Consider the following 15,082-nt stretch of genomic DNA (forward strand, 5'->3'; position numbering starts at 1 on the left):
ATTTTAACTCTTGATTCGATTTACACCCTACATCCAGACTACTGTTTGGGGGCCTGTAGATAACTCCCATTAGGGTCTTTCTACCCTTAGAATTTCTCAGTTCTATCCATACTGACTCTACGTCTCCTGATTCTATGTCCCTCCTCACAAGGGACTGAATATCATTCCTCACCAACAGAGCCACCCCACCCCCTCTGCCCATCAGTCTGTCCTTTTGATAGGACATATATCCTTGAATATTCATTTCCCAGGCCCTGTCCACTTGAAGCCATGTCTCTGTTATTCCCACAACATCATAATTACCAATTTCCAACTGTGCCTCAAGCTCATTCACTTTATTTCTTATAATAATAGAAATAATAATAAAAGTCCACTTTCTATTGTTGGGTATTGAGCATTGTACTTTTTTGCCGTCTATTTTATTTAGTCTTATCACTTTGCCTTGTTGAGCACGTCCCGACAAATCACTAATAGCGATCCATTTCGTAAAATCTTTGCTTTTTTGACTTCACCTATAAGTTTGTTGATTATCTTCATCAAATGAATCAGGTTCCATTCACCAAAAGACTTTGATTAGTGTTATAATTGCTTTAATCTCATCTTCTTTCCATTGTTTTGCTATCCTATTTTGTTTGTCCCCTGACTCTTCAGACTTTGACATCTCATACCTCGGTTTCCTTTCCTCAGTCTCTTCATTCCATTCCTCTATCTCAAACTCACTTTCACTATCCATCAACCTGTTCATCCTACAGGATATTTTCTTCATCAACTCAGCAATTGCAGCCTCCGTGCTCTTTTCCAACTTCACCAGCCAACTCAAATTTCCAACTCCACACTCTGAGCCCAGTTCCAACTCCAATCCCAACCCACCACCTGTGTCTCATTGCGCTCCACCTATCATCTGCCTCTCTGTTTATTGCTCAGTGTATTTCAGTCCTGTGTTTTCACCTGTTTGTTGCCAGATTGTGCCAGTGAGTTTTCTGAGCCTTTCCAGCATTTGTATCTGAACTCTGGCTGTCTGAATATCGACTCTGCCTGTTTCCTGATTCTGGTTTTTGGATTTCCCTGGATATTTCGATCTCTGCCTGAACTTTGACACTGACTTTGTTTGCATCTTGGGATTTGTTACTCAATTAATATCACTGTGTGCACAGTACTGTGTCTGTGATTGGATCCCTGCTCCAGCGCCCTAAAAGAACACAACAGACTCACAGGTGAAGTGTCGCCTCACCTGGAAGGACTGTTTAGGGCCCTGAATGGTAGTGAGGGTCAGGTGTAGCACTGTTCCATATCAGTGGGGATAGGTGAATGGGCAAGGGAGTCATGTAGGGAGCAATCCCTGTGGAAAGCAGAAAGTTAGGGGGTGGGAAAGATGTGCTTGGTGTTGGGATTCTGTTGGAGATGGCAGAAGTTACAGAGAATTATGTGGTGGGTGCAAAGGCTAGTGGGGTGGTAGGTGAGGACTCTCACTGGTGCGGTGCTGGTAGGATGAGGTGAGGACAGACATGCATGAAATGGAAGTGATGCAAATGAGGGCAGCGTTGATGGTAGAGGAAGGGAAGCCCCTTTCTTTGAAGGAGGATGATATTTCATTAGTTCTGGAATGAAAAGCCTCATCCTGAAAGCAGATGTGGTGAAGGTGGAGGAACTGAGAAAATGGAATGGCATTTCTAAAAGTGCCAAGGGGGGAAGAGGTATAGTCCAGATAGCTGTGAGAATTAATGGGTTTGTAAGAGATATCAGTAGATAAACTGCCTCCAAAGGTAGAGACAGAGCTTGAGGAAAGGGAAGGGAGGTGTTGGAAATGAACCAGGTAAGTTTGAGGAAGTTGGAGGCAAAGATGAAGTCTATGAGCTCAGCATAGGTGTAGGAAATAGCACCAATGCTGTCTTTGCTGTAGCATAGGAAAAGTCAGGGAGTAATACCAGTGTAGGCTTGGAACATATACCTTCGCACAAAGCCAACAAAAAGGCAGGCATAACTGAGATCCATGCAAGCGCCCATGGCTACGCCTTTGGTTTGGAGGAAGTGGGAGGAGCCAAAGGAGAAATTATTGAGATTGAGGACCAGTTCTGCCAGACTGAGAAGAGTGGTGGCAGAGGGGAACTGGTTGGGTTTGGTGTTTAGAAAGAAGCAGAGAGCTTTCAGGCCCTCCTGATGGGGGATGGAGGTCCATGATGAAAATGAGACAATCCAGGCCAGGAAACTTGAGGTCATTAAAAAGATCAGAGCATGTGAAGTGTCACAAATGTAGGTAGGAAGGGACTGAACCAAGGGTATTAAACAGAGTCAAGGTATGCAGATATGTTTGGCGGGGCAGGAACAAGCCGAAAGAATGGACAGGCAGGTTTGTGAATCTTGGATAGGAGATAGAAACGGGAGGTGCAGGGTAAAGTAACTATGAGGTTGCTGGCAGTGGATGGGAGATAAGTTCAGAGATGGTGGGGGTCACAATGACCTGGTGATTCTTAGTGGAGAACTTTTTGGGGGGAAAGTAAAAAGAAGTGTCTGAGAGTTGTCACCTGGCCTCAGCGAGGCAGAGGTTAGTCCACCAGACTACGAGCATCCTGTGGGTTTGATGGAGAGGTTAGGATTAGTGTGTAGAGAGTAGAGAGCAGTGCACTTGGAAGAAGTGAGATTAGAACTAGAGAGAGGAGTGGTAAAGTCGAGACAGTTGTTGTCCCATTGGCAGTGAGCAATGAAAAGGTCCAGGGCAGGCAGAAGACCAGGGTGGGGTGTCCAGGAAGCGGAGAAGGGCTGAAGACAGGAGAAGGAGTCATCAGTGCGGGGTGGAGAGTCCTTGCCAAAGCAATAGGCACTGAGACTGAGGCAGTGGAAGAAGATAGGTGCAGAACTCACTAAGATGTGGGTGTAGGGGGACAAAGTTGAGACCCTTACTGACGACAGAATGTTCTTCCTCAGACAGGGGAAGGTCAGAGGGATTAGTGATGACCTTTGAAAAGGCAGATGGTGACAAACCTTTATGAAAATAATGTGCTATAATACAGCTTTTACAACATGGAGTCAATTTGCTGCTAAAAATTGTTAGTCAGTGGACAGTTCAAATTGGAGTTAATGAGGCAGATGACCTCAGGGCATGGATTAACATGTAGAATTATGAGATTGCAGCCATTAGTGAGACTTGGCTGCAGAAGGGTTTAAGGACTGGCAGCTCAGTATTCCGGGGTTCAGTATTCAGTTGTTTTAGATGCGACAGAGCAGGAGGGATTAAGCGGGGGGATAGTGTTACTAGTCAGGGAAGATGTTATGGGAGTAATCAGTCAGGACAGACTGTAGAATTTAGCTAGTGAAATTTGTGGATGGAACTAAGGAATAAGAAAGGTATGACCATGTTAATGAGGTTGTATTGTAGACTACCCAACAGTTCAAGGGATCTAGAGGAACAAGTTTGTAGAGAGATCACACTGTTGCAAAAAACAAGTCTGTTTGTAGTAGGTGATTTTTCAACTTCCCACATATTAACTGGGACTTCTTCCCATACTGTAAAGAGACTAGATATGGATAGTTTGTCAAATGTGTTCAGGAAAGTTACCTTAATCCGTACATAGAAGTCCCAATGAGAGAGTGTGCTATTATGGAATGAGACAAGGCAGGTGACAAAAGTTTGTGTAGGGGAATACTTTGCATCTAGTGATCATAATGCCATTAGTTTGAAAGTAAATTTGCAAAAAGATGGGTCTCATCCGCAGGTTGAGATTCTAAATTGGAGCAAGGTCAATTTTGATGGTATCAGAAAGAATCTGGCAGGTGTGAATTGGGACGGACTGTTTTCTGGCAAAGGTGTACTTGGTAAGTGGGAGCCCTTCAAAAGTGAAATATTGAGAGTACAAAACTTGTATATGCTAGTCAGAATAAAATGTAAAGATAACAGGTTTAGGGAACCATGGTTTTCAAGAGATATTGAGGCCCTGGTTAAGAAAAAAGGAGGTGCATAGCAGGTATAGGCAGGTAGGGACAAATGAGGTGCTTATGGAGTATAAGAAGTATAAGAGAATATTTAATGCAGTTTTCTTCTCACTCTTAAACTCCCTTTAAACAGTGTGCTGAACTATCGATCTGTTTTTTTTAAATCCCTGTGTTCTTTTCCGAGTTCAAGAATGAGTGTAAGATTTTAATTCTTCACAATCGTTTATTTAAAGCTTAAACCGAGAATAGAACATTTGAAACTAAATTAGGAGCTGAAAAGTAAAGCAGAAATTAAAGAGATTCAATATTGTGCTTTTGAAAAATTTGTCACCTTTATATTCCAGAGAACAGAAATTCTTTAGATTACAGAAACAAATCAAGCAGCTACATAGATGTAACAATTATAATATGTGGGCTATGTGCTAATACTTAGCCAATGAAAAATGTGATAAACCATTATAAACCGTTAGATTCTGGACTAGTTCCTGAGGATTGGAGGGTGGCTAATGTAACCCCACTTTTTAAAAAAGGAGGGAGAGAGAAACCGGGGAATTATAGGCCGGTTAGCCTAACGTCGGTGGTGGGGAAACTGCTGGAGTCAGTTATCAAGGATGTGATAACAGCACATTTGGAAAGCGGTGAAATCATCGGACAAAGTCAGCATGGATTTGTGAAAGGAAAATCATGTCTGACGAATCTCATAGATTTTTTTGAGGATGTAACTAGTAGAGTGGATAGGGGAGAACCAGTGGATGTGGTATATTTGGATTTTCAAAAGGCTTTTGACAAGGTCCCACACAGGAGATTAGTGTGCAAACTTAAAGCACACGGTATTGGGGGTAAGGTATTGGTGTGGGTGGAGAATTGGTTAGCAGACAGGAAGCAAAGAGTGGGAATAAACGGGACCTTTTCAGAATGGCAGGCGGTAACTAGTGGGGTACCGCAAGGCTCAGTGCTGGGACCCCAGTTGTTTACAATATATATTAATGACTTGGATGAGGGAATTAAATGCAGCATCTCCAAGTTTGTGGATGACACGAAGCTGGGTGGCAGTGTTAGCAGTGAGGAGGATGCTAAGAGGATGCAGGGTGACTTGGATAGGTTGGGTGAGTGGGCAAACTCATGGCAGATGCAATTTAATGTGGATAAATGTGAAGTTATCCACTTTGGTGGCAAAAATAGGAAAACAGATTATTATCTGAATGGTGGCCGATTAGGAAAAGGAGAGGTGCAACGAGACCTGGGTGTCATTATACACCAGTCATTGAAAGTGGGCATGCAGGTACAGCAGGCGGTGAAAAAGGCGAACGGTATGCTGGCATTTATAGCGAGAGGATTCGAGTACAGGAGCAGGGAGGTACTACTGCAGTTGTACAAGGCCTTGGTGAGACCACACCTGGAGTATTGTGTGCAGTTTTGGTCCCCTAATCTGAGGAAAGACATCTTTGCCATAGAGGGAGTACAAAGAAGGTTCACCAGATTGATTCCTGGGATGGCAGGTCTTTCATATGAAGAAAGACTGGATGAACTGGGCTTGTACTCGTTGGAATTTAGAAGATTGAGGGGGGATCTGATTGAAACGTATAAGATCCTAAAGGGATTGGACAGGCTAAATGCGGGAAGATTATTCCCGATGTTGGGGAGGTCCAGAACGAGGGGTCACAGTTTGAGGATAGAGGGGAAGCCTTTTAGGACCGAGATTAGGAAAAACTTCTTCACACAGAGAGTGGTGAATCTGTGGAATTCTCTGCCACAGCAAACTGTTGAGGCCAGTTCATTGGCTATGTTTAAGAGGGAGTTAGATATGGCCCTTGTGGCTACAGGGGTCAGGGGGTATGGAGGGAAGGCTGGGGTGGGGTTCTGAGTTGGATGATCAGCCATGATCATAATAAATGGCGGTGCAGGCTCAAAGGGCCGAATGGCCTACTCCTGCACCTATTTTCTATGTTTCTATGTTTCTATTATGTAACTGCTATATCACTTCCTGCCAGTAAGTGGAGACGCACCACCACATACTGTGGGAAAAATACGAGTTTGTTACAGATACAAACTGTTAAATATACAGATTATGTCAACAAGGAATCTACAATTCTGGTTGCCCCACTATAGAAAGGATGTTAAGGCTTTGGGGAGGGTGCAAAAGAGGTTTATCAGGATGCTACCTGGTTTACAGGACATGTGCTATCATGAAAGGCTGGACAAACTTGGGTTGTTTTCTTTGGAATGGCAGAGGCTGAGGCGAGATCTGATAGAAGTTTACAAGATTATGAGAGGCACAGATAGAGTGGACAAAGAGTATCTGCTTCTCGGGGTTGACATGTCTAATACCAGAGGGCATGCATTGAAAGTGAGATGTGAAGGATAAGTTTTTTTTCCACTCAGAGTCGTTGATGGCTGGAATGCGCTGCCTGGTATGCTGGTAGAGGCAGATACATTCGAGGCTTCTAGGTGACATTTAGATAGGCACATGGATGTGAGGAAGATGGAGGGATATGGACATTATGTAGGGAGGAGGGATTAGTTACTGGGAGTTTTTGAATTACATTTTAGCTGGTTCAGAACGACATCATGAGCTGAGGGGCCTGTTCCTGTGTCGTACTCTTCTATGTTCTTTGTACAGCTAAAACTACAATTTTAGTCTTGCATTAATTCAACTAATATCTTAAAAGTATCTTAAAGACAACTGATTCCAGCAAGTCCAACCAATGTTAGAGTTTTTCGAGGAAGTTACCGGGAAAGTTGATGAATGCAAGGCAGTGGATGGTGTCTACATGGACGTTAGGAAGGCATTTGACAAGGTCCCACCATGGGAGGCTGGTCAAGGAGGTTCAGTCACTTGGCATTCAGGATGAGGTAGTAAATTAGATTAGACACTGGCTTTGTGGGAGAAGCCAGAGTGTACAAGTGGATGATTGCCTCTCTGACTGGAGGCCTGTGACTAGTGGTGTGCTGCAGGGGTTGGTGCTGGGTCTGTTGTTTGTCATCTACATCAACAATCTGGATGATAATGTGGTTAATAGAATCAGCAAATTTGTGGATGACACCACAACTGAGGCTGCAGTGGACAGCTAGAAAGACTGTCAGAGCTTGCAGAGGGATCTGCATCAGCTGTTTTTTAAAAAACAAAGCTGAGTGGAAAAATGGCAGATGGAATTTAATGCAGACAAGTGCACTTTGGTAGGACCAACCAGGGTAGGCCTTACATGGTGAATGGAGGGGCTCTGAGAGTGTGGAAGAACGAAGGGATCTGGAATACAGGTCTATAATTCATTGGAAGTGGAGGCACAGGTAGTTAGGGTCATAAAGAAAGCTTTTGGCACATTGGCCTTCAAAAATCGAAGTGCCGAGTACCGGACGTGGGATGTTATGTTGATGAGGCCTAATTTGGAGTTTTGTATGCAGTTTTGGTCACCTACCTACAGGAAAGTTGTAAATAAGGTTGAAAGAGTACAGAAAAGATTTTCAAGGATGTTTTCAGGACTGGAGGACCTGAGTTATAGGAAAGATTGAATAGTTTAGGCCTTTATTCTTTGGAACATAGAAGATTGAAGGGAGATTTGATAGAGGTATACAAAATTATGAGGGGTATAGGTAGGGTAAATGCAGGCAGGCTTTTTCCACTGAAGTTGGGAGGGACTGCAACTAGAGGTCATGGCTTAAGGATGAAAGGTGAAAGTTTAAGGGGAACATGAGGGGAAACGTCTTCACTCAGGGTGGTGAGAGTGTGGAACGAGCTGCCAGCTCAAGTGGTGCATACGAGCACGATTTCAATGTTTAAGAGAAGTTTGGATCGATACATGGATGGTAGGGGTATGGAGGGCTATGGTCCCAGTGCAGGTCGATGGGAGAAGGCAGCTTAAATGGTTCTGCACAGACTAGATGGCTGAAGGGCCTGTTTCTGTGTTGTACTTTTCTATGACTCTATCATTCTTCAAAAGAGCTGAGCAAACAAGCAAGCAGAGAAGTGGAAGGGATGGAGAGAGCAATGGGAATGTTTGTTATAGGGTCAAGACCAAGAGAAACTGATACAAATGGCAGTGGTATTGGCTGAGAAAGGGTGAGGGACGCTCTAGCTAAACTATCTCTGGTTATGGACCATTTTGCATAAATTGGCTATCACATTCACCTGCCAAAACAGCCCTGACATAATTTCAGAACATTCGCCTCCTGAGGAGATTAAATACACCAACAAGTGCCCTTTCAGTGTGTGGTCCTGGCTGATATCTCAATAGTCCAATGCAGGACCACCAGAGGGAGATACTGCTGGCAGTCAGAGTTGCTCTTGATTATTTGGAAAGTGCTTCTTCCATTCGGTGTCCTTTATAGCATTGTAGATCGAGATTACAAAATCTGGAAAAAGGCCGAGCCAGTATTTCTCTGGTTTTCCAACAATTTCCTTGATGCTGAAAAAAAAATTATAACAAATGTCTGTTTGAATCACAAGTGACTGCCGATCCTGAAATCTGGAGCAAAAGACAAAGCACTGGAGGATCTCAACAGGCCGGGCTGCATCAGTGGACTGTCGATGTTTCGGTTTGAACCCCTTCATCTGGACCGAAAGACAGAGGGATTATAGCCAGTGTAAAGTGGTGAGGGGAGAGAGTGGGGCAAGAGCTGGCAGTTGATTGGTGGATTCATGTGAGGAGTGGCAGTAGGTAGATGAGGCAGAGCAGTGTGGAAATAGCGACGGAGACTGGGAGGTGATCGATACAGGTGACAAAGGGCTTCTGATGATGGAATTGAAGGAGTATGAATCAGTGAGAGCAGTCCCTACTAAGCTTCAGGCACTCTGTACTCAAAATTAAACCAAGCTTGAAAACACCAACAGTAAGGGATCTCATTGACCATATGGGAAGGGTACCGCTCATAGAGCTCGCTTTAGCAAATACATACACATTGAATCCAGATACTGTGCAATGCATTTTTCATCTCCAGGTGATATATCATAAACGTTACAGCACAGTACAGGCCCTTCAGCCCACAATGTTAACCTTCTCTAGGTTCAATCTAACACTTCACAGTTATATAACCCTCCATATTTCTATCATCGCAAACAACATATTTCTATCATCCATGTGTTCCTTAAATGTCCCTAATGTATCTGCCTCTACCATCACCCCTGGCAGGGCATTCGGTGCACCCACCACTCTCTGTGTAAAGAACTTACCTCTGTCATCTCTCCATACTTTCTCCAGTCATTTTAAAATTATGTTCCCTGATATTAGTGGCTCACATTTCACAACAATGGCAGAAATGGGCATATGAACATGAGAGATAGAAGCTGGAAGAGGACATTTGGCCCCTTGTGACTGTTCTGTCACTCAGTGAGTTCATTTTCTACACTAACCACATCCCTCAATGCCACTAATACCCAGAAATTTGTGCTCCTCTGAGTATGCAGAACAATAAAGTCTCCACAGCCCTTGGTTAGAGAATTCCAAGGGCTAGTAAGGCTGCCCACTGAGTGAAGGGATTTCTTTTCACCTCACTCTGAATGACCAACCCCTTACTTTGAAACTGTGACTGTCAAATCTCAAGGGGCTTTGGGGCAGAAACCCTAGCAGGGCTCACCCAGGGGTAATTCTGCTGTGCATTGTCTTCAAGGATAAAGGATAAACTGTAGATGAGCAAGGTATACCCCAAATCAGAGCAGCTCAGACAGAATGATACTTCAATGAGTTTTAATCTGAGCAAGAGTAAAATGGTGGCTGGAGGAAATCCACACTGGATCAGTCTTCACGCTGCTCTACAAGATCATTGCTTCAGCAATAGTAAGTCAGGGAGGAGAGGAAGACTCGGATTTCAACTCAGACAATAGTAGATAAGGCATTGGTCAAACTACACTTGGAATATGATGAGCAGTTTTATGTCCCTTGTCTAAGGAAGAATGTTCTGGCTTTGTCGAGGGTCCAGAGTGGGTTCACAAGAATGATCCTGGGAATGAAAGGGTTAATGTCTGAGGAGCATTTGATGACTCTGCACCCGTACTTGTTGTAATTTAAAGAATGAGGGGAGGGAATCTCACTGAGACCTCTCTGATATTGAAAAGCCAAGTTAGAGTGGTCATGGAGGGGATGTTGGGTGAGTCCACGACCAGGGTACACTGCCTCAGAATATAAGCACGTTCATAAGAACTGAGATAAAGAGGAATTTCTTAAGCCACGGGGTGGTGAATCTGCAGAATTCATTGCCACAGGCAACTCTGTAGGCCAAGTTATTGGCTATATTTCAGGCGGAGGTTGATAGGTTCTTGATTAGTCAGGGTGTTAAAGGTTATGGGGAGAAGGTAGGAGAATGGGGTTGGGAGGGAAAATAAATCAGCCATGGTGGGATAGTGGAGCAGACTTGAATGGCCAAATTCTGCTCCTATGTCTGATGGTCTTATGTTCTAACGTAGGGGTACTGTTTTACAATGAGGGACTTTGAACAGCTAATAATGTCATTGCCACTAGGCTACATTTCTACATACAGTATCTGGAGTCAGAACAGTGTCAGCTAGCTCAGCCCAAGCCTTGTCCACAGAGCTGTAGTACAGCTCAACTCAACTCAGGACTCTCTCTCTTGTTCCATTAGGGCAGCCTTCTTTGTCATTATATTCCTCAAGGTCATAAATTCCAGCATCTGCATGGTTCTTTATGAATGTGTTTACATCCCCATCTACGAGGGGTGATTGATAAGTTTGTGGCCTAAGGTAGAAGGAGTCAGTTTTAGAAAACCTAGTACATTTATTTTTCAACATAGTCCCCTCCTACATTTACATACTTAGTCCAGCGGTCGCGGAGCATACGGATCTTGGACCTCCAGAAAGTGTCCACAGCAGGGGTGATTGATAAGTTCGTGGCCTAAGGTAGAAGATGGGTTATACAGCTCTCTTTACATGCACATGCAGTTCAACTCTTTGAGTGATTATGCAAAAAGTTTGAAGTTAATAACTCATCAGTTAATAATGCATCAGGGGTGACTGATAAGTTTGTAGCCTAAGGTAGAAAGAGTTGATTTATTAACTTCAAACTTTCTGCATAATCACTCAAAGAGTTGATCTGCACGTGCATGTAACGAGAGCTGTATAACTCATTTCTTTCTACCTTAGGCCATGAACATGTCAATCACCCCTCGTATGTTGATCTGTCCTTGCACAAATTTCCCTGATATAAAACTTTTAGATTGCTGTTCTGCCAAGGGCCTCTATCACTAAAAATCAGAAAGTCCTGGATTCAGACTGCCATTACCTAGCCTGGGTTAGGGCCTTGCAATTATGCTCAAAGACCTTGGGATGGGGAAGGGAGCAGTCAGTGATAGCTCTTGCTCTTCACGTTTTATTCCTTGATTCTTTGGGGGAATTGGCAGACCCAGAACAGTTTCTATTAGGAACTGTACCACTGCAAATGGCAACTACACCATATGGTCTTTCCTTAATTGGAAGCTGTATAGATTGGAGGGAAGGAGTTTCATTGGAACTTTTTGTCTTTAACCCTGCAAAAAAAATCAAAAATCAACAGACCAGCACCTATTTCTCATACCTTGGATCCTTTTCATTGAAATGTTGGGTCAGATTTCTTATAAATTTCAGAAGATCATTGGTGGTGTCTTCATACTTCCTGCCTGGCTTCTTGCTTGACTTCTTCCTTTGGCCCAAATTCATGTCTTCAAGTACTTGAGGGTGAATCTAAAGTAAAAAGAATAAGTTTTTAAAAATAATTATATATTCCATTTGTCTTCCTTTGCCCTTGAAATTCTGATGGATGAGCACTGCTCTGGTCTTCCTCCTTCAAGCCAGACTGTGGCAACAACCAGAGACTGGTAAAACATTCAGGAAGCATCTTTGTGAAAGGAAACCATGCTACAGTTCAGGTTGATGGCCTTTAACCAATACTAGAAAGTTATATTCTCATCCTTTCTCATGAAGGATCTTCAACCTGAAGCATTAATTGTGTTCATGCTCCACAGAATACCTGGAAGGACTGTTTGGATCCCTGTACAGTGGGGAATAGAGGAGGTGAACAGATGTGTACTGCATTCCCTTTGGTTACGTGGGAAAAAGGTTAGAAATGGAGATAGGTGGGGGAGATAGAAGAACTAACCGGGGAATTGCAAACCAGTGTTGCCAATAGTGGCTTTGTGTGACTACATAGTTTAATTTCAACAACGCATGAATTCTAATACTATTCTGGAACCTCCTTCCCTTTCCTGTTTTTCTGACCCACATTTCTGTGTAGTTCCAACTTGGCCATGTTTTCATTATCCCTCTTGATTCTCAGAAGAGATCTCAGTATAAACCTCCTACCTGCCCATCTTAACAAATTCCAAGCCTGGAACAACATTAGTGTTTTTCCTTCACCGCCTCACCTCAGAGCCCACAGTCCTGAGCAACTGCCAATGAAGGCAGTCCCAGACAGAATCAAGACAATAAAGAACCCTTCCCATGAACACAAGTAGTCCAGCCAGATTTTAATGACTATTCAGTGTTGTCATGCTGCCTAGTATAGATACATGTATTAATTCAGATTTCTTTTACATAATGTTTAAGTTCCCAGCTATATTGAGGAACTGATCCATTAATGTAATCCGACTTTCTAAACCAGACCCTTTATGTAACAAAACAAAGGGAAGTCAGAAATGGGAACCATCCCATTCCCTCCCACCATTAACTTAACAGGATACCAAATCCATTCAGATTTCACGGAATTTTATATATTAGATACAACTGCTTCTTCATGGAGTCCAGCATCTCAGGGACAGCAGTGTTAGTTGAATATCAAGTTAGCTGTTTTACCTTCTCTGTCCACTTGTGAAATGATTTGTGCTGGTCCTTGCTGGTCTTATTCAGAATCTGTACGAGCTCACTATTGTGCTTCCGGTTTGTTACAACTTCTTCATTGGCAAGGTCTTGGACAAACTTGCTCTTTCTGGAGTGAAAACCAGAAGCTAATTAAAGCCCAGTTACACATACCTCCAGTAACAGTCGTCATCTGTGTGACTTAGAGACAGAATTTCATATCAGAAATTGGTTAGGAATTGGGTTAACTTCTATTTCCCCATAACCTGGCCAGTCAAACACAGTTCAATGTAATTCAGGGGAGAAGGCAGGAGAATAGAGTTGAGAGGGATAATAAATTAACCATGATGGAATGGTGGACCAGACTCAATGGGCCGAATGCCCTAATTCTTCTCCTATGCCTTATGGTCTCACCATGTGAAGGAGTTTAATTTTCCAACAGGATCAGAGCAAGATCAGAAGAACTGAACCCCAGTTTTGGAAATCCTTAGCATGGTTTCCTCCATGTGTGTGAATACCTTAGGATATTCTCTACATTAAATGTAGTTTAAGGAAGCAGTAATGATAGGCTGGTCTGGAAGATTAGAGCATTTGAAATCCAGGGCGTTGTCACTGGATACAAAATTGGTTTAGTAAAGTATGGTAGCAGAGGGTGCTTTTCAGATTGGAGACCCATGCCACAGCGATGGATGCTGGGTGAGTCCACTGTTACATTTGCTGTATTTTGGATGAGAATCAAGATGGCATGATTAGCAAGTCAGTGGATACCCTCAAAACTAGTGGTGTAGTGGACATCGAAGAAGGTTGTCCGAAGTTGCAACACCATCTAGATCAATTGGGAAAGTGGAAATGGAATGGCAGGTGGAACTTAACTCAGGCATATGCAAAGTGATGCATTTTGGGAAGCTAAACCAGGGCAAGACATACATAGTGAATGGCAGGGCCTTGAGAAATACTGCAGAAAAAAGACCATGGATATGTACATAGTTCCCTGAAAATAGAAATTCAGGTAGACAGAGTGGTGAAGAAGGCAGATGACGTGTTTGCCTCCTTCAGTCTGGATACAAGATTTAGGATACAACTATACAAAATACTGGCAAGACCGTACTTGGGAATATTGTGTGCTTTTCTGATTCATCTTCATAGATTGGCTGTCATTAACCTAGAGAGGATACAGAAAAGATTCATGAAGATGTTGCTGGGACTAGAACTCTTGAGTTATAAGGAGAAACTTGATATATTGAGACTGCTTACCCTGCAGCAAATAAGGCTGATAGATGATCTTATAAAGATTTATAAAATTAAGAGGGGCATAGATAAGTTGAATGGTCACAGTCTCTTTCCCCAGTAGAGAACTAAAACTAGAGATCTAGGGATCATGGGATCTCTAAGTCTATAGCTCTCTGAAAGTGTCTGCATAAGTTGATAGGCTGGTGAAGGTGGTGTATGGCATGCTTGCGAGTCATTGTTGAGGAACTGAGTTAAGAGTTAGGATGTTGTGTACAGCTTTATAGAACCCTGATTAGGCTGCATCTGGAACACTGCATTCAATTCTGGTTGCTCTATTATAGGAAGAATGTGACAGGCTATGAATAGAGTGCAGAAGAGATTTACCAGGAAGCCTCTTGGATTAGTGGGCATTTGCAAAAGGTGAAGTTGGACAAAGTAGGGTTGTTTTCTCAGGAGTTGTGGAGGCCAAGGGACAACCTGATAGAAGTTTATTAAATCGTGGAAAGACACAGATAGAGTAGACATTTAGTATCTTTTTCCCAGGGTTGAAATGTCTAACATTAGAGAGAATGCATTTAAGGAGGAAAGTTCAAAGGAGACATGTGTGTAAGTTTTTTTACACAGAGAGTGGTAGGAGCTTGGAATGTGCTGCCAGAGGTAGTGGTGAAGGCAGATATAAAAGAAGCATTTAAGCAGTTTTTAGAGAGGTAGTGGAATATGCAGAGAATGGAGAGATAAGGAATTTGTGCAGTCAGAAGAGACTGGGTGTTATTATCTTTACTAATTCATCACCACATTGTGGGCTGTACTGGTCAATGTTTTATGTTCTGGAGGGCATAGGTCTAAAGTGAGGGGAAAGGATTAAGGTGAAGCTGAGACGTGTTGGAAATTGTTATCCTTCTTGTAGTTTAACTTTCTTTATGCTTGTTTACTTGTTTGTCTGTAAATGTTCAGTGGATTGTACTTTAGCTGGTTCTGTACTTCCAGCAGTTTCTTTGTCTGTCTGCCTGAGATGTGATGGTAGCATAAAACACGACTGAGCCCGTTGTCTCACAGACTGTTCTTATCAGAGGAAATTTCACTTTTCTCTCTAGCTTGAACCAGTTTCCAATATTAGGAAAGACAATGAGGCAGATTCTTTGTTCGACT

At 42.9% G+C, this 15,082-nt stretch overlaps 1 protein-coding gene across 3 annotated transcripts in view; it reads right to left on the minus strand.

Annotated features, from left to right (window-relative positions):
* Positions 1 to 8,187: 8,187 nt before the first annotated feature.
* The window catches only part of LOC134354631 (2-5A-dependent ribonuclease-like), a 60,424-nt gene continuing 53,529 nt past the window's right edge, over positions 8,188 to 15,082 (minus strand). For all 3 annotated transcript variants that reach the window (XM_063063664.1, XM_063063663.1, XM_063063665.1), the window contains exons 5-7: positions 12,701 to 12,833; positions 11,448 to 11,593; positions 8,188 to 8,330 (exon numbers count right to left, since the gene is read on the minus strand). In XM_063063664.1, coding sequence (XP_062919734.1) covers positions 8,198 to 8,330; positions 11,448 to 11,593; positions 12,701 to 12,833 — 412 coding nt within the window. In that variant the 3' untranslated portion in view covers positions 8,188 to 8,197. The remainder of the gene's footprint in view (positions 8,331 to 11,447; positions 11,594 to 12,700; positions 12,834 to 15,082) is intronic.

The sequence above is a fragment of the Mobula hypostoma genome, chromosome 12 (assembly GCF_963921235.1).
Source record: "Mobula hypostoma chromosome 12, sMobHyp1.1, whole genome shotgun sequence".
NCBI classification, from domain to species: domain Eukaryota; kingdom Metazoa; phylum Chordata; class Chondrichthyes; order Myliobatiformes; family Myliobatidae; genus Mobula; species Mobula hypostoma.